The sequence below is a fragment of the Hirundo rustica genome, chromosome 1 (assembly GCF_015227805.2).
Source record: "Hirundo rustica isolate bHirRus1 chromosome 1, bHirRus1.pri.v3, whole genome shotgun sequence".
NCBI lineage: Eukaryota > Metazoa > Chordata > Aves > Passeriformes > Hirundinidae > Hirundo > Hirundo rustica.
In genome coordinates, this window is record NC_053450.1 from 102836011 (window position 1) to 102854518 (window position 18508).

The following is an 18508-nucleotide window of genomic DNA, read 5'->3' on the forward strand; positions in this document are numbered from 1 at the left end:
TACCATGTCATCCCAGCTCTCTGCAGTCCTGACAGAAGATAGATCACCTTAAATTTATTCCCTTTATTTAATTATTTTCTATCTTGGTTGAGAGCGAGGAGAGAATTAGCTTCCCCATTTCATACTGAACAATTTCCTTTAACTGTACTGCTGCTTCTACCTTTTTCATCCCTTTAACCTGCAGTAAAGGACTGAATCCTAATGATCCTGACAGCCAGGGTCATGCAGGTCTTGGGTTTGATGCCTACTTTACAGCTACTTCTCCTAGAGTGCCTGACATTCTCTGTAACTTGCTAATAATTCACAGTTGGCCTCAAGCATCCAGTATACATCTGTCTTTCCTAACATCTTTGTGACCAGGATAATTTTTTTGCAGGGTATTTAAGTTTACAATAACCAGGATATGAGCCCTAATGACTCTAATTAGACTCATCTCAAGATCAGAGCTAGATCTGAATCTATTAGTATGCTTTCTTATACACTTGAGTGGGTTTCCCTTCTTTCTGTGCATGCTAGCCAAGATTTTGGTACAGTATCAAGGGCTGCCATTTTATTGCTGTTGTGACTGTGTGATCAGATCTCCATTTTTAATCATTCTCGTCTTTGGCATCTGGGTAATAGAGTTTTGTTCCTTCCTGCTCTGTCTCCAGAATAAGCCTTAGTCCACAGAGCTCCAATGAATGTTCAAGTTCTTGACCCATCATTTAAAATTTAGCTATAGCCATTTATTTATTTGTAAAACCTACCACATGCTATTTTATGTAATCTGTTTTATCTCCTTTTTAGGAGCTTGCAATTGTACTGTGTCTGGTATTTTATTAGTGCTGTGCTTCATGTCTTTCAAAGACAGAGATCTTTTTCTAGTGCTAAAATAAGAAACAACAATGATCAGCAGCTATAAGAAACTGCAGTATATCTAACAAGAAAATACAACATACATGTCATGGTAAAACAAAAATAGTAGTAACTTGCATCTTTCATCCACAGCTCCTCTCTGCTGACTGTTCAGCTGGAATGAATTAAAACAATGCCTCTGAAGTTAGTCCTTGCAATGTAATATACCCCAGATGAGGACACAATTCAAGTGCTTTATCATGGTTTTACAAGGGCATAGCTAAGTACAGACATTATACTCCCTGCAGTGCCCTGCACATTCTCAAAAACTGTAAAGACTTCGCTCCTCCTCCTCCTTGCCCCTTCGGACTGAACCCATCTCCTTTAGCCTTCGTCTAAGTTGTGCTATGGCTTTGTAATTCTGCCCACTGCTTGTTACACCTTCACTTTGCCTACCAGCTGCTGCCAGGGCACTCCTGTGTCCGCTCTGGATGCACGAGATCTGTGGCCTAAGGACGGAGAAAGACACTCCTTACAGCTGTCAGAGGCAGTGCCAGGGCTTGAGCCACACATACAGCAGTCTCAGGCTTCCTCTGTTCCTCCAGGCAGCTCCTGTTTCAGGCCCCATCTAGCTCTGGGAATTCAGCAGTGCCCTTCATCTACCTGCGACAGGAACAATCTCCCAAGGGAGATTTTGCAGTATACTGCAAAAAGGGAATATTTCTGCTTCAGCCAGGCAAGAGTTCTAGAGTCTGACCATCAGGAGACAGGGACTCAATTCAAGGGGGGCCATGACTATTAAAACTGAAAATACAATTGAATGGAATTACTGTTTTGCCATATCTTCGTGGTTTAATTAGGTCTCACATGCCTAAAAAGTCAAGCATGAGCTGGCCACTTGTTACAGGACATTCGTTTAACCATTCATTTCGCATAACAGGAGTTTTAGTTTGTATGCTTCTATGAAAAAGTATAGGTCACAATTTGTCAGTGCCTCTGAATACTAAACCTAACTTTCCAGCCTTGCCCGACATTTATTTTAAAAACAAACACTTCAATATTTATTTATCAATTTGAGATATTCATCTGTTCACAGTGCTCTCCCACCGAAGTATTACATTCCCTACTCAATAATGCTTTAAAATCAGAAAATGAAGGAGCACTGATTCACTAAAAATCCATTTACCTCTGTGGAAGTGCTGATAAAAAAAAACCATCAGCTTTGGCAAAGCATGCAAATGGAAGCTGACAGTGAAGATTTGCTCAGAAATGTCACCCTTTTGGAGTACATGTTATAGAAATAAAAAGTCAGTAGTAGACAGTAAAGACTTGAGAGTGCCAACAAAACATCCTGCAGGTGTCAGAAGAAAAGATCTTATTCTGAGGTGGCGATCAATTCTAAAATAACAGATATCTATCTCCATCATAAATTTCAAAAATGGAATATGCCATCCAGCAAATTTGCCCATGAATTTGATTTCTGAGTTGAAGTTTTTAGTATTGCTTAATCATTTATAAGGCAATCTTCAGACATGTATCATTTATTTCATCCCTTTAAATCAAACTTCCTCAAACCTTTTTTATTCCCTTCCTTTAAATCAAACTTCTTCGAACATGTCTCAGGCACTAGCTTTTTGAAGGCTGTGAGCATGGGACATTTGGGGGGTGGGTTTAAAGTCAAACATTTTTTCTTTCTTCCTTTTCCTTCTGCCTTCTGTTTACAAAGATGTGTAAAAACTTCGTTTTCACTTTATCAAAGTTTATCCTAAATTTTGTCTTAGTTTTCAAAATGACAAATCTGTCATCAGTATGAGAGAAGAAGGAATGGCTTTGATACTCCACCCTCATTCTCCAACTGTGCTTGACAAACAGAAACCAAACCCAAGTCCAAAGCTTGTCACTCTGGCTTAACTCTTTGGGCTGGTAACTGGAAAGGAGTTTTAGTTGCTGCAGAGCAGTACTGGCACAGCATTGTCTTCCAACATTCCCCCATTAGCAGGCTGGAAACGGGCAAGATCCTGGGAGGGGACATAACCAGGCCAGCTGACCCAAACGGACCAAAGGGCTATTTCACACCATATGACTTCAGCTCAGATGTAAGGGCTAAGAAAAGGAGGGGGTGAGGGAGCATTTGTTGCTTTAACAGTGTTTGCCTTCTGAAATGACCTCTCTGCGTGCTGGAGCACTGCTTCCCAGGAAGTGTACGAACATTACTTGCTGGTGGGAAATAGAGAATAAAAATTTTTGTATTCTCTTTCCTTCTGCATATGCAGTCTTTCACTTTTGCCTGAGTAAACTGCCTTATCTCAACCTAGGTGCTGTTTTCCATCTATTTTTCTCTCCCACGTCCAGCTGAGAAGAGGGAGTGATAGAGCAGTTTGGTGAGCATCTGTAATCCAGCCAAGGTCAACACACCACAGCTGCCAAAACTCTTTAGGTCAGTCAGGTTATTATCAGAGCCTCTAATGCCAAAAGGAGTAGGTCAATACTAAGTACCTTTGAAAAAGAGAAACCTCCTGTTCTGAGTGAAAATAGACAAAAGTTAATCAGAGCGAGGACATTAATGATTTGGAATCCTGAAGTCTCAGGAAACATACTTGTGTTCCACTAAACCTCATTAAAGAGAGTAGAACATATTCCCCAAGTGAAAAATTCCCTTATCAACCCAAAAGACAGCAATTTTTAAAATTATTATACTGTTTAAAGACAGTTTTGGCATTCAATATTGTTACAGCCACAACAAGCAATTTCAGTTGTTGCTACTGTGGTGCTGTCAAGAACCTCCATATCTACTCCACTCCTATTTAGAATCTACACTTAAAGCTTAACAAATCTGACTTTTTCAAAATAAGCAGGAAGATGGCAAGGCTTGCTCGGGGTCTCTGGCCACCAAAACTGCAGAAAAACTTCATAGCAGCAGAGAAAATTTTGGTCCAATTTTCATGCCACTCAGGACAGGATGAAGAAGAGTTACAATTAAGCACACATAATCTTGGTTTTATTCTTCTGCAATGTATTAGACAGCTCATGGACAGCGAAGTTCATAGCTTCAAGTCTACTGCTCTTTGGGTAAGATTTAACCTCTGATTAATGGCTCTCCCACTCTTACAATCCAAATCTGAAATCAAGTTTTCCAGTACCACAGAGCAAAACAGAAGATCCCAAACTGCACATACTGTATTTAATACACTTTGGAACTCGGCGCATGCTGGTGTTGGAATTATTATTTGCACTACAGGAGAGGAGAGAGATTCTAAATTTCTGTACTAGATGCTGTATAAGCACACAATTGGGAGACAGACTTGCTTCACAAGCAATGTCTTGCTTGTATCTATTTGGTTGTTGTGTGGGATAAATGAACAGCAACCTTTCAGTCAGCTGAGTCAACTTGCTCAGGATTTGGTAGCAGATAATGAGGGAAACTACTCACGTGTCTTCTGCTTCCTTTGACAAGACTGGGCAAAGGCGAAAGACTACTTTTAAGATCACCATACAAATCCTTAAGAAGAAAGATCCAAACAAATGGCACTGCTTTGCACTGATTACTGTACTTTGTTATTAGATGCATACACGGGCATTCTTATTGGGGATTTTTTTAAAGTCTTAATATCAGCTTCCTGCTAATTGTTTTGTTCTTGTTTCTAATCTAAAAATCTGACAAAGAAGAAAGGGGTTTTCTTTAGTGTGATGAATGATAGGACATTCAGATTCCTACTTAATGACAATTAATTTACTGTACACCCATGCAAGTTAAGATAGTTTTAATTAGTTTTTACAAAGTAAAAGGGTAACTTCATACTCTATTTAGATAAAAGCAGCTATTGCCTGACTAAACACATTCTCATCAAATACAGAAGGTGAGCAGAGTGACCTTACTAGGATTCACTCTTATTTTAATTCTCTATTTACTGTTTAAAAATAACCCATTTGCATAATAGTGCAGTTTTTGTCTCTAACTCTGAAAAAATGCCTAATTGAAAAGTTGCTGGTGTAATTAATCACAAATGTGTGATCTTAATTTTTAAAAACAAACACAAAAAAAAAAAAATAAAGTGTGCATTTCAAATGTATCCAAGATAGAGCTGGTGAACACAAATATCCATATTAAAGATGGTGTTTAGGTACCTTTTATGACTGGGCTGAAATTATGGGCAAAGGTCAAAACATTTCTTGTTAAGTAAGAAGTGGTAACATTCTAGGGATGCAAAAGATGCAATGCTATGTGGATTGCAGCATACACAGTCTCTACTGACACACGAAGATCCTTCTGTAAATGCCATTATTTGTATGAGTACTGCAATGTCTTCTGTTTTTCTCAAGTCTTCTGGCACAGGAAGTATAATATTCTTAAGCTTTCAAGTACTGAAGTCTGCACATTAATTTCTGGTTTAAGTCCAAACACTTGTTTGAGTTTACTGCATTTCTGCAGTGTGCTCAAGGTATGTTACTGCAAAATCTTTATGCATGCTGCTGGTGCAGTGAGACTGATAATAGAAAATGAATTTTAAAAATCCTTCATTAGCAAGGAAACAGAATGAAAAAAGCTTTCTCACAGTTTCACAACTATCTGTCTTGCCTGATTCTTATAAAAATTATTGGTCAGTCAAGTACTTCACACTCCAAGGCATGTGTTCTGCAGGGCTAGCTATTTATGTTCCTGTAGTCCCATGTGTTCCAGAGGTAAACCTCCTAACACCCACGCTCCTTGAGATCACCAACTATGGTGTGCAACCAACAGCAGGAAGAAGAAATTGCATGTACACAAAAAGTTTAAAATTCTACAGGAAAATAAGATTGTCTAACACTATTGTATTGGTCTTTACTACCAAGCAAAAGTCAATATCACCCCCTTTTCTTGCCACCAGTTTTTACTGCCCTCTTTAGAAGGAATAGAGTACATCCTGAAAAGCATCTATGACTCAAGGGGCATGCTCTGCTGTATTGGATTATGTAACCTAAAAATGTGTATTCTATTTCATCTGTTGAAAACTGTTTTTTGGGAGATGTTTTATCCTTTTCTTGCAACTCCAGGGGGGAGAGGGGCGGATGCCTTCTTATAATGGCCCAGCCATTAAAACCAGGTGAGGCAGTGTTTCTTGTCTCTTTTACCAACCCTCCATCCTCCAAGGGGACATTTTCTGATAATGGGCCATTAGGGCCCACCAATGACATGACACATTCCATCATCCCATTGTGAGATACTCCACACAGTGGGGGAGGAGCCAGCTGTTCCCAGCTAGATAAAAACTGGGACTGAAGGACACAAGGTATCTGGTTTTTCCACTGGATTCCCAGAGGAAGACTGGACCCATCTTGTCACCACTGGACTTTCTACAGGACCATCTCTACTCCACAGAACCACATCTGTTACTCCAGGAGGATTTATTTGGACTGCTTCCAACACCCTGACTACCAGGGTGACAGGCCATATCCCTGACCCTCTCAGGGTTTTTCCTAGGATTTGTGTTTGTTTCCTTGCTTGGGTTTTTTGTTGTTTTTGATTGGTTGGTTGGTTGGTTTTTCGTTTGTTTTTTTTGTGTGCGTGTTTTTGGTTGGTTGGTTGGGGGTTTTTTGTTTGTTTTGTTTGGTGTTTTTTGTTTCTTTCTTTCTTTCTTTCTTTTTTTTTGCTTTGTTTTGTTTTGTTGTTGTTGGTTTTTTTTAATATATATATTCCTAATAAAGAACTGTTACTCCTATTCCCATATCTTTGCCTGAAAGCCCCTAATTGTAAAATTATAATAATTTGGAGGGAAGGGGGTTTACATTCTCCATTCCAAGGGAGGCTCTAGCTTTCCTCGGCAGACAACTGTCTTTCAAACCAAGACACTTGCATAATCCCTTCTGGTTGATCAAAAGAAACAGTAGCAAGCAGTTTGCAATAGGGTCCTCTGTTCCTCCTCCAACAGAGAAAGAGAGACAGACTGGAGAACTGAAAGACGCTGAGTGGATAAAGAAGGCTCTTAATATTATGGAAATAGTATGGAAAACTAAGTCAAGATCCTTGAGAATTCAGCAAACTGCTTCACTTTACAAGTGGTTGTTGGTCTATCAGTCTATGATACACAACTTGTAAGCGCAGCTAGCACTCTCCGAAAGGTGCAGGGCATGCTCTCATAACAGAAAAACAGATGTAAACTTTCTGTTAACAGAGAACTCATCTGGGAAATACTCAACCTAACTATGAAAGTGAGTTACTGATTGCAAATAGAAAAGGACATTTTCAAAAGCACTCAAGCCCTGCTAGAAATAAAATTTATAACCTGTTTTCAGGAGCAGTCCTGCTCTTCTCCCTACTTTCTTTCAATGTTTACTTTTAGGCTTGACATAACCCTTGTGCATTTGGCAATCAATTCTCTGGCCCTCCAACCTCAGGAGGAGGCTTATGTCGACTTCCACTTCTCTGTCAGCAGAGAGACCTTTTGGGTCAGACCACAAATAACCCACATGGTTCCCTTTGCAGGACCGTCTATATTTCTAGAAAATATCACTCACTATCCATGGCATGAAGATACTCCATATGAAGAGCCCCGGCTCCTGCAGTGGCAGCTGAAGGAATGATGTCTGCATACGGGCTGCGCTGGCCTGCCAACAGAGCCATCTGATGATAATATTCAGCTGGACTGACGCCAGCGTGTGGAGCTAAAAAAAACAACATAAAAGTACTGTTAATGACGCAAGATAAACAAGAAGGAAAGTTTTATCACATGGCTGGTTTCTTTGGCTATTAAAACAGCTTGTTTATTTTTTAATGTAATGCAACATCTGCAGTATGCCACCACTGGTCAATATATTTCAACGAATGGTACTGTAAAGATATATTCAAAAAAACAGCAAGACATAAAATATTAATGAGCTTGGTGATCTCATATTTTTGTATTTATTATTAAGTGACTCAAAAAGTGACAGGCTGACAGCAATGGAAACTAGTATGATTTATTTAGTGACATAAAAAAGCAGGAGAACCCTCATAGCATTTTATTCACATTTACCTCATCCCTGGCCCAAAGGAATCTGTCTCTAAGGTAACAGTATGGCCGAATTTCCATAAGCATTCAGGTCTCTGGAGTCTCTACTTAGGGGACTAGAAGATTATCCCTTCACCATGTCCCTCTGTGTCTATGCTTAGGAGTAAACAGGGGTAAAGCATGATTCCAGGACAAACAATAGCTGTCCATGAAAAGCACAGCATCAGTTTTTCAGGAGGACAGACTGAAGCCAATAAATTTGACCATCCCATCCTTCAACGTTCATGTATAAATGTACTTGACACACACAAGCCTGTTTGCAGAGTCAAAACCACAGACTGAATAGACTCTACATCCCATCAGGGAGGTTATCATGATGCAGTCCTCCAATGATGACTTGTATCAGCTGCTTTCTCATGTAAAAATAACGAGAGCTTCCTGTTCCCTTCCAATTTTCAAGCAGGCCTTCAACTAATGGGAAACACCCCAGATAAATACAAAAGCAGACATCACTTTAAGATCAACTCCTCTCAGCAGGCTTCAGATGCTACTGAAGGTAGAGGGTAATTTCACAAACTTGTGTAAGATGTACTCATAAAATAAGCTGGGCTCCTTCTCCTTGATCCTGACCCTGACCTGCCATGAAACCTGAGGCGAACAGCCATTGCCTCTGGTCTCTCCCTCTCCCTCTACCTGCAAAACAGTTTACACTCTGGTCACCACAAGATGGTAGGCAAGCTTGCCTAAGACACTTAAAAGTTCTTTAGATTAATGGGCTGCAACCCAAGCTGGTATACCAGATTATTTTTATATTCTTTCATTTCATTTAATGAGGTTTTTCTTTAATCTCAGCAGCTGAATCGTGAATAAAAACAAAATTTTAGGCTGAAATTCTTTGAATATTGTGTTACCTACACAGAGCTACTAAAAAGATAATTTATATTTTCATTAGAAAATCAGATCCTAAATGCAAACGTTAGAAACAAATAATCAAGATTTCCACTTTTAATGTTCTTTTGAATATTAAAAAAGGCATTGGAATTTGGAGAAATTATTCAGCAACAGATTGCTGAAGTTTATTATCTGCTTCTATTACTACCAACTAAAATGAAAGAATGTGCTTTTGATGTTAAAATGTTAAATATAACATGTAAGAAAGGGATGTGAAAATAGAAATATGTCAAACAAGAATAGAAATGGCAAAAAATGAACTGAGATAAATTAAAGGTTGCTGGTATTTTTTCCAAATTACAATTTGATTTCACAATTAAATATAATCTGTGTACTTTCTGTGAAATGGTAAAGAAAATATTCAGACCGAATTTTAACAGATGGGTAACTTACACTGAATCACTGATTTTAAAGTTTTGCAGTAGTAGGCAACCATGGTGTGTTTCCAGACAGACTGAAAATACCCCCTGAGCTTTCTGACTAAGTGTCTGGGTTAACTAACAATAACATTGGCTGCAAACTTTAAAATTAACTGCTGCAGGAAACACAGTGAACACATTATTGCATTACTAGATGTTCCACATGCCAAGAAATGCTCTGCTGCTCTTAAAAGATTACCTTCCTCAAACATAAAAAATTAGCCTACTAAATGATGTATTGCATGAACGGTAAATGAAGGGTAAATGGGAAGACCTGAATTTTTTTCTGTTTATTTCCGGGTAGCTTCAGCTTTGTTCCTATTTTTCTATAAGCAGAGGCATTAGCTTCTGCACCACAGGCGCAGCTGAGCTTCATTTGAGCACTCTCCTCTACACACATCAGCAATTCCATCCTTACCCCTGCAAGAAATCCTCGGAGAAGTCCTCAGCCACCCCTGACCCACTAAATCTGCTGGCTAAGGAGAAGTGACAAGAGTTATGTTCCAGATTTGTTCTGGCTCCTGGCCATCCCCCGATCTGTGAGTCAACAGACTGAGCCCAATAGTACACCCATCTAATTATCTAACTGTCCTAAAGCAATCAGGGTAGCAAGAGAAATCTCGCTATGACTTTCAGTAGAACAGTAACAACTTCCAAGTTTTCACAGTTCAAATACTATACCGCTTAAGCCACGGCGTCCCTTATGCTACTAGTACATCATGTGCATGTATCCCTTCAAACTGCAAGAGTGGTTTGCATTCTCAAAGCGCTCAAGCCGTGATTCAGATTCTCTGATCCCAGGAACCCATATCTGAAAAAGGTATTTCATTGTATACCTGACTGATCATACAACGGACTATGGATTCCAGGGAACAAACTTGCAACTTCTCAACAGCATGCTGTTTGACTGAGATATCTTCAATGCCTTAATCAAGTGACTGTATTTTCATTGGATGATGCGCAACACCAGGGCTGTGGTAACTGATCAAAGATGAGCTGTGAGCCTACAGGAAGCGTGAAGTAACATGTATTTGTTTAAAACCCGACAAGAGATTCTTAAGCTAGTAAATATAGCATGTTCTTCTAACAGATTAAGGCTGCGTATACAACCAGCAATCAAAGCTCAGGGGATGAGCATTAAGACAGAGTATACTCAGCTGTACTGTCCACACCTGAGTGTCTCATACCACCTGAAAGCCTGGGAGTATCCAAGCTACATAGGCTGGCAGGAGAAAACTGTCGAAAGAGGTGGCAGGTGGGGCTGAGGCAGGGTATTTCACAGACCTGAACTGACACCAAACACCTGCACCATAGACAGATGAATCCTAGCACCATCATAATTATGACAGCACTCCAGACTCAACTGCTAACACTCCAAGTGTCCATTTGCTGGGGAACTGAATAGTTCCTCGAGGCTTCACTACCTACAAGTCACTGGACTACAATGGCAGAACAACACAGCAAGATCACACACTTCTATACTGTACAGATCTACATTCAGGTGCCAGAATCTGAAACCAAATTCTACCCTGTGACATCTCTGGATGTTTCTAGAGTGTTATTTGGGTGCTTGTTCAGACAATCCTATGTGCCTACATCTTTGCAAGTGAATTCAGTGTGGTACACCTGAGACCAAGACTGTATACAGCTTAATGTCAGAGGTGGAGATAGGCAGTTTCCTTCACACGTTCCTTTGTGTCCCACTAGAACATATCTTAAGCTTAAATGAAATTCTACAGGAATGGGTCCTGAAGACTATTGAGGACAGCAAGGTATATTCTGCATATTAGCTCTTGAGAAAAGCCCAAATGCACACTGCAAGTCTTCCCAATATATGCCATTACATTATAGCTCTGTCATTTTTGTCCTGTATCTAAAGCTCCAAAGCTTCTGAAGTCAAAACTTGCCTTTCCGACCATTCAAATTTTTTCTGCAAAGTATGTTTTTAAAAAAAAATACTTCTGCTAAAACAAAAAGGGCAGAATTAGCAAGAATTCATGCAACATCCAAAGTGCTGCTAGGAAAGCCCTATGTGCATGCCATATACCTTGACTGACAATAGGTCATTAAAATTTATTCTCATAAGAATATGTGCCCATAACTAATGGATTAACTGTAAAGGTATATATTCTTATAAACGAGGATTAATTAGTTATCCATTTGGATAGGGTGCACCGCTCATTTTTCAAATTCAGCTAAAGGCAGTTTAACTCTGGTAAGTTTCTGAATTCACTGGGAAGATCTTTCCCATAGTCTAAGTACCAGTTTAATTACCTTTCTCTACGTAGTTGATTCTGAGTATGTTATATTTTAGTTCCCTTCAGCAAATGCCACAATTTTGAAATGCCAAACTGCTTATGTTTACCCACTCTTGAAAAACCTACTATTAACAAGACAGCATTTTTTTGCAACTCTGTTGATGGCTCACTTCGGCAAAATCCCCACTGAAATGAATAGGAAATGTGCTAGAGTAATGACAAGGGTGATTACAGGAGTTCAGTTCGGCCCAAACAGACTGGAAAATAAAAGTCATGGTCACATCAAGACCTAAAGCACTGAATTTCAAGTACATTGTCCACCATCTAGATTAAAAGGGACAATCTTGATCATCAGCCACTTCTACGTAAACATAATTTCATTTGGCCATATTGCTGGCTAGGATAAACTGAAATAACAGAACTTAACAGAACTATTGACTAAATGTAACTAGTCAGTGCATGCTTTATATGATTGAAAAACGCTATTTTAATTAACAAGCCTTTTGTGCCTGAAGAACTCCATGGTTACACACTGATGTGCACTCATGAAGATTCTGTCTCAATTCAGTGCAGATACAATGGATTTTTTTGGGAGATCACAATTACAACCCATGTCAGCCCCACAAACAAAATATATCACAAGAATACACCACCCTTCCAGCATAAATTTTGAATGAGACAGCTTTTTTTTTCTTCTCCCTGAAGTTTCAACATTTGTGAGATGTACAAATGAGCCATGATCGGCTGATGAAGTATTGAAACATTTATGACATAATGAATATGTCTGACAAACCTGGTGAAGCTGCTTTGAACAAGGGGGAACAATGTTGACAAGATTAATATAACTTAAGTTGTTACAATGACAGAAAACAGGAAGCCTGTCTTAACCCACCGTCTGTTGGGCTGAGTCCACGGGCTGCCGAGATCATGGAGAGGGACGGGCTGCTGTGCAGGGACCTGATGTAGTCCATGTAGGGGTTAATGTATGGGTGAGGGGTGCTGAAGGGAGACTCTGATGTTGCAGCAGGATTTCGGTGCGGGGAAATTCTAAGGAATGGAAGCTCTGAGTATGTTGGGCTACTAGATAAGGCAGAAGGCCTGGAAGAAACAAAAGGAAGAAAAACAAAACCAGCCAGGTTATCTATACAATTTTTAAAAAAAATACTATAAAGGCAACACACTTGTTTCTTGAAGAATAACAGCTAGGTTGCACATGTACTGAAGTCAAATGCCTGGAAAGAAAAAGGATGGGAAATTAATTCTCCTCTGTCCCCATTATTAGCAACATTTCTCTGATCAATTTTAACATGATTTTATATTTGGTTTAATCTTTAAACCCTTCAATACCCTTTCCCCAAGGAGTTAAGGAGAAAATCACTTCAATTAGTGCAAAATATGCACACTGCATTACACAGTAATTCTTACTGGAATATGAAATACTGTCCTAGGGTGACTTTATGATGCATGTATCCCCAGTTGCCTGTTCTGTTTATGCTTTAAGACTGGTTCCGAGAGTCAGTGGGAGAAAGAAACACGTGCAGTTTGTTTTCAGAAACTGCACTCACTCCTACACATTCTGTTCCTGGACTGTGTTGTCTGTAGCACAGACAGACAGTGGGACAGAGATCTCCTTTGCTTTTAGTTAGCTCTTGGCTAGCTGAGGCAGAGAAGTTCCCTGGACTATTTTTTTTTTTTTTCCTTTCTCTTAGGACTGTTTGAATCTGCCCTGGATTGAAAAACCCAGAGAGACACTGGGATCTCATGCCTGTGGCCCACCGGGGCCTGGACCTGGGCATTTTTCCAGTGCCAGAGGGACTGACAGGAGACTGAGCAAGCTGAGCTACACCCCCAAGCACTTTCTGAGTTTGCCATCTCACCTCAGAGTGACGAAAGGTTTTATTGTTTCGTATTATTCATTTTTTGTGCTTGTGAGCACTTTGTTTGTTAAAGAAATAAATTTTTTCCATTTTTCTCTAAGGAGATTTTTTCCCAGACCAGCTGGGGGAGGAGCCATTTGGGTTTGCTTTTCCAGAGGGACCTCATTCGGAGGTTTTCTCCAAAATTTGCCCCAAACCAGGACAAATACATACTGAGATACAGAATCATTTACATCTTCAAAACCACATGGGTACTGAAAAAGGAGCTTTGAGAGCCACATTGCACCCATGCCCTTCATTAGCCAGCTCACTCTTTCTGGAAGTACATGATAGCATGTTTATACAGAGATCGCTTCAGGAGTCCCAAACTTTGTAAGCCATTAAGACAGATGGGTCCTTTGGAGCGTTTTTTTTTTGTTGCTGTCCCTTCCCATGAAAAATGCACAAAACTTAACAGAGGAAGAAAGACTGATGCATATGTGTTTTTAGTATGGTGCCAGTGACCAATGTTTTTTAATATGGCCCCATTAATTAACTACGTCATTTTTGTGAAGGGAAAGCTTGGTGCCCTCTCATGCTATGTGTGATGAACAAAGGCTGAAAGCTGACTTCACAGCTGACAGAAAATAAATAACCCACCGTAACCCTCTCCATCATCCCACCCTGTCGATACAACAGTGTCTGGGCTCTGCTTGGAGACTTTTCCCTCACAGCATCCCAACTCCAAAGGCACTGGAAAATGTTCAAATTTCATCAGAAGGGGTTGGAGTGCCTGCCCTTGCCAACCTGCCCTTTGGCAAAAGACAGTGATTAAGCCTGTCACGCATTGCTGTAGTCCAACTGGCTGACCCAAACTAAATGCCTTTTTGTCTGTGTTTTTCTAATTAATTTAGCATATATACAGCACAGACACAGGCAGCAGCTATGAGACCAGTGAGGGCAGCCTGTTCCTTTGATGTTGTTGGCTTACAAAGAATAATCAAACAAGAAATGTTTTGGGTTTTTTTTCCCCTTTAACATACACATATCATGATCAATGGAGGTAGATGTCATCACCTAAAAGGCCAACAGAACATAATCTTACATAGGAGCCAATTCTGCCCTGCCATGAGCTCGGAAATACTAGCACATGAGTGAGACAGTGATCAAAGTCACAAATTCCTAACATGACGCCAGCTTCCCTGCCACTAAATCCATGAGGGCTTGTAAAATGTGAGGAATAAAGATTTCTCCTGATGTGTTTTTCTCCCTCTTTTCCCTTCCCTATTTGACCTTTTTTGTGTTTCTTGCCCTCCAACAGTTTTCTGTAAGGTAAGCCTGTTTAGCCTTCCTGTATGAAAATACCTCCTAGCTCCAAAGTTTGTTAGAGAGCTGCATTTTGTGCTAGCAGCAGGCACCAACAGTGCAGTCACTCCTCTGGCACCAAAGCAAGTGACCCACATAAAGCTAAGCCACTCACTAGCATACCTTCACCATATCTGAAGTGCACTGAGAACCTGAACCTAGAAGCCACTTTCCACCACCGTGCAAACCAGACATCTCCTTTCCTCAGAGAACTTTTTGTCTGCATAGTTCTAAAGTACTTTTGTTTTACACTGGAAGTGCATCTTTTATCTTGGTATTATGAAACTCCACCAGGCACGAAGTATTCGTTGTCTCCTGATTCCCTATGAAGCCCAGTTTGGTAGGCAAGAGCTTTAAAAATCACAGTGATGTAGGAAGCAAAAGTACTACAGCTGAGTATCACATTACAGAGTGAACTTCCTATCCTGTCAGTGAGGAAAATACAATAGCACAGCAAATTTAATACAAGAGTAACGAAGAAACTAAGTTTGGATGTAATTTTACAAGGGATTTTTTTTAAAATATGATTCCAACTCATCATAAGAAACACGAAGAGCATGCAGGCAGGCTGGGGCCCTGATCTTATCTGGTGCATAATGATCAGAAAACTCTTTAAATGCTTATGCAAGAAGGCTCAAAGTCTGTATTGGCCTCAGTGATTCACTCTCCAGCTGGCAAACAGCCAAATGCTGCGGCAGGAGCAAGATTAAGAGCCAGGCTGTCAGCTTCTCCCTCCAGATCCAACAAGAGCCATTCAAGGACACCAGGACTCAGCCACTCTTTTCCTCAGCCCTGCCTCATTTTCTCCTCTTTTGACCTCCTCAGTTTTCCTCGGACGCTAGGGAAAGGACACTGACTTGGGTAACATCAATCAACAGCAGGCATATAAACAGTATTATCTGAGGCAGAAGTAAGAAGTCATCAGATTCCACAAAGAATTCCTAGCTCTGGACTCTGATGCTTCCTAATTTCTCTCAAGCATCTGATTTTAACATGCTGCTAACTTCTGTGCTCACTTTCAGTCTGTACTTCTCTAACTCCTCTGTGTTCCCAGATCCTCCTTTCCCTACAGACCCATTTTCCCTTGTGCCTTCTTCATCTGCTCTCATTCCCACGATTTGAATCATCCTGGGTTTTTTTCCAATAAATGTAACATATCCTTCCTTTCCCTCTGTGACTAAACTTCACTGTGAACATCTTTCACAAGTATTAGCTCCCTCCTTCAAACTAAAATGCATGTTTTCGAAAGGGTGCTGCCAAAGACCTTGCTGCTTTGCAACCTCATTGTGTACCAATAAAGAATGTATTTTGTCCTGTAAACAGTACAGCTCTGCAGATACTCATTCAGTGACAAACAAATCAAGTGGGTGGCAGTCCATCCCCATAATTTTTATTTCACGTGTATAGATTAATATAATGGTTTAGATTGGAAGGTGCTTTCACAGGTCATCCAGTCCAACTCTGCTGTCATGAGCAGGGAAAGAAGCTGGGGACCCTCCTTCAAACTCAGGATCCTTCAGCCCAGTATCCTGCAACCTAGCTGTGCATCCTGTTGAATGGTTGTTCTGCCTTGGGTCTGAGGCTCCTTTATGGGATGCAATGAGGCTTCAACATGAGAAGAGGCAAGGAGATTTTCAGTGATACTGCTTGACAATTTATGCCTCACCCATAAACCATGGGATGGCAGAATTTGCCCTGCATCTTTTCCTGTGCAGGGCAAATTCTGTTATGCAACATATTCAGACCACTTAAGAGCAAAGCAAATACATGCTCTTTTCTGGATCAGGACCTCTGTGTCTAGTTCTAGAGACCCTGCACACTCAATTCAAATTTCATACAAAGCTGATCACACTTTCAAGAGTTGAAGGTCTCCAGGTTTGTGGGTAAAAGAGATCTTGTGGCGGTGTTTCACCACTAATTTTTAACCTGGCACATTAGGATGATTTTATTATTTGCTCAGTAACCTTGATTAAATCTACAACCCCGACATAAATGACAAAGAACAGAGAACAGGGTTAGCTGTGAAGGCATCTCCTCTTTTCAGTCTAGAAGGCTTTCCTGTTCACTGCTAAGGTGTTGAAATATCACTGAGTGCCATACAGCTTCCATATCTAACACAGGACTTCCCACTCCCCACCCATATCTAGCCTGCCAGCTTCTTCCTGTCCCACCTCTGATGGTCTGGGGAATCTCAACTACTCCGCTCATGAATGGGACATGCATACTGAGACAGGGAGATCAAGGTAAGGGTGAACAGGTATATTTTTTTCCTATTATGACGCTATTTTTATGAATTGTCACAGAGGTGTCTGCACAGTCTTAAAAACTTACACAGTCACACCAGTTCAGCAGCTGTGAACAGCGTCAATTGGAGGGAAAATCACAGCATGTGTGAAGCTGCTTTTTTAAAAATCAGGTTTTTTCTGACCACTGCTGAACCACAGGTGAGCTACCTATAGGATTTCAGTTATTACTCATGAAAATGTGTAATTTTGTTTTGTGGTTATGTGGCTATTGCTATTATGCAATAGATGAACTCTGCACAAGACTAACTAGCAGCAGGTTTGGATTTTAACCACCACAAAAACTGAATCAAATGCAATCCCCTTTTCAGCCCATACAGCCCTTTTTTAACTGGTGAAGAAAGATAAAGGGAATCTGAGAGTTGATGAGGCAAGCATGAGCAAGTCATACGTATTCCAAAATTATCTGTATGCACAGATCATTACCTAGTATTAAAGGATCACACATTCTTTCCATCAGCAGAAAAAACTGAGATATGGGTACTCCTACCACATACTTTAGGCTGTTTTTTGTACTTAAACATTAGCCAGTTTTACAAAGAGGAAGACTGGACTGCCCAAATTCAAATCCTACTCCTTTCTTTTGTACTAATGGAACAGCTAACTTAAGGTGAAATATTGCTGCCTGGCTATGACTAGAGGTGAAAGTCCCTGGGTAGGTGGTAGGTAAGCAGCACAGAGCTTGTTGACTGTGGGTCCTTTCAACCACAATGCTCTACTGATGGGATTAGAGGATGAGCCTGAAGTCCATGACACTATCTTATGTGGATTCATGCATGTAACTGAGTAAGAAATTGAGGGGGGAGGGGGGGGGGGGGGTGGAGGAGGTGGGGGGGGGGGTGGGGGAAAGAAAAAGAGACCCAGTTCAGAGTGCTGGGGAGCAGCAAAGGCCAACTGCTCCCTAAGAAAAGGCCAGTCAGGAGCCACACACAGACAATGTGCTCCATGCCACCAGATGTGAGTGACCACAGCCAGGTGCTACTAACACAGTCAATCAGCAGTCTGAGGCAAGGCAAAGTGACAAACCAGGCCTGGGTTGTGCCAGTCAAGAGCAGAAGGAGACAAGGACAAAGACAGGTCATGAGACAAGTTCCACCATGGTTTAGAGGGCTCTATCCAGAACAGATTCCTACAGTGCAGATCTTGAGCTCAGCCAGAAACAGGACCAGAAATTGACACTACTTACAACCCAGGTCAGGCAGCTCAGCTGAGAAGGGAGTTCCTGGATGCATGAGGTGTTGGTAGAGGTCTCTGGTGAGGCCACTCAAGACAATGATAACCAATTAGTGGCCTCAGGGTACTTACTGGCTTTGGAGTGCTTCAACTGTTTTAGTACATTTGAAAACACCAACACACTGCAAATTGTCCCCCACATTTGTCACAGGCACTCTTCAGTAACAATGTTTTCTGGAAGCAGATGTAAAGCCACTCAGAACAGCCACAAAGATGTGTGCCACAGGAAAATTTGGACTACTGTTTTTGAGGTTGGTTTGGTGTTAAGAGATCTGCCATAAATGGTTTCCAAATAACTTTAAGCTGTGCTTGGACAAAACCCTC

General features: G+C 40.7%; 1 protein-coding gene across 3 annotated transcripts in view; it reads right to left on the minus strand.

Annotated features, from left to right (window-relative positions):
- The window catches only part of GLI3 (GLI family zinc finger 3), a 206271-nt gene that overhangs the window by 55102 nt on the left and 132661 nt on the right, over positions 1-18508 (minus strand). For 2 of the 3 annotated variants that reach the window (XM_040082894.2, XM_040082889.1), the window contains exons 6-7: positions 12320-12525; positions 7327-7473 (exon numbers count right to left, since the gene is read on the minus strand). In XM_040082894.2, the coding sequence (XP_039938828.1) occupies positions 7327-7473; positions 12320-12525 (353 nt within the window). The remainder of the gene's footprint in view (positions 1-7326; positions 7474-12319; positions 12526-18508) is intronic. The other variant, XM_058423101.1, reaches the window with a different exon arrangement.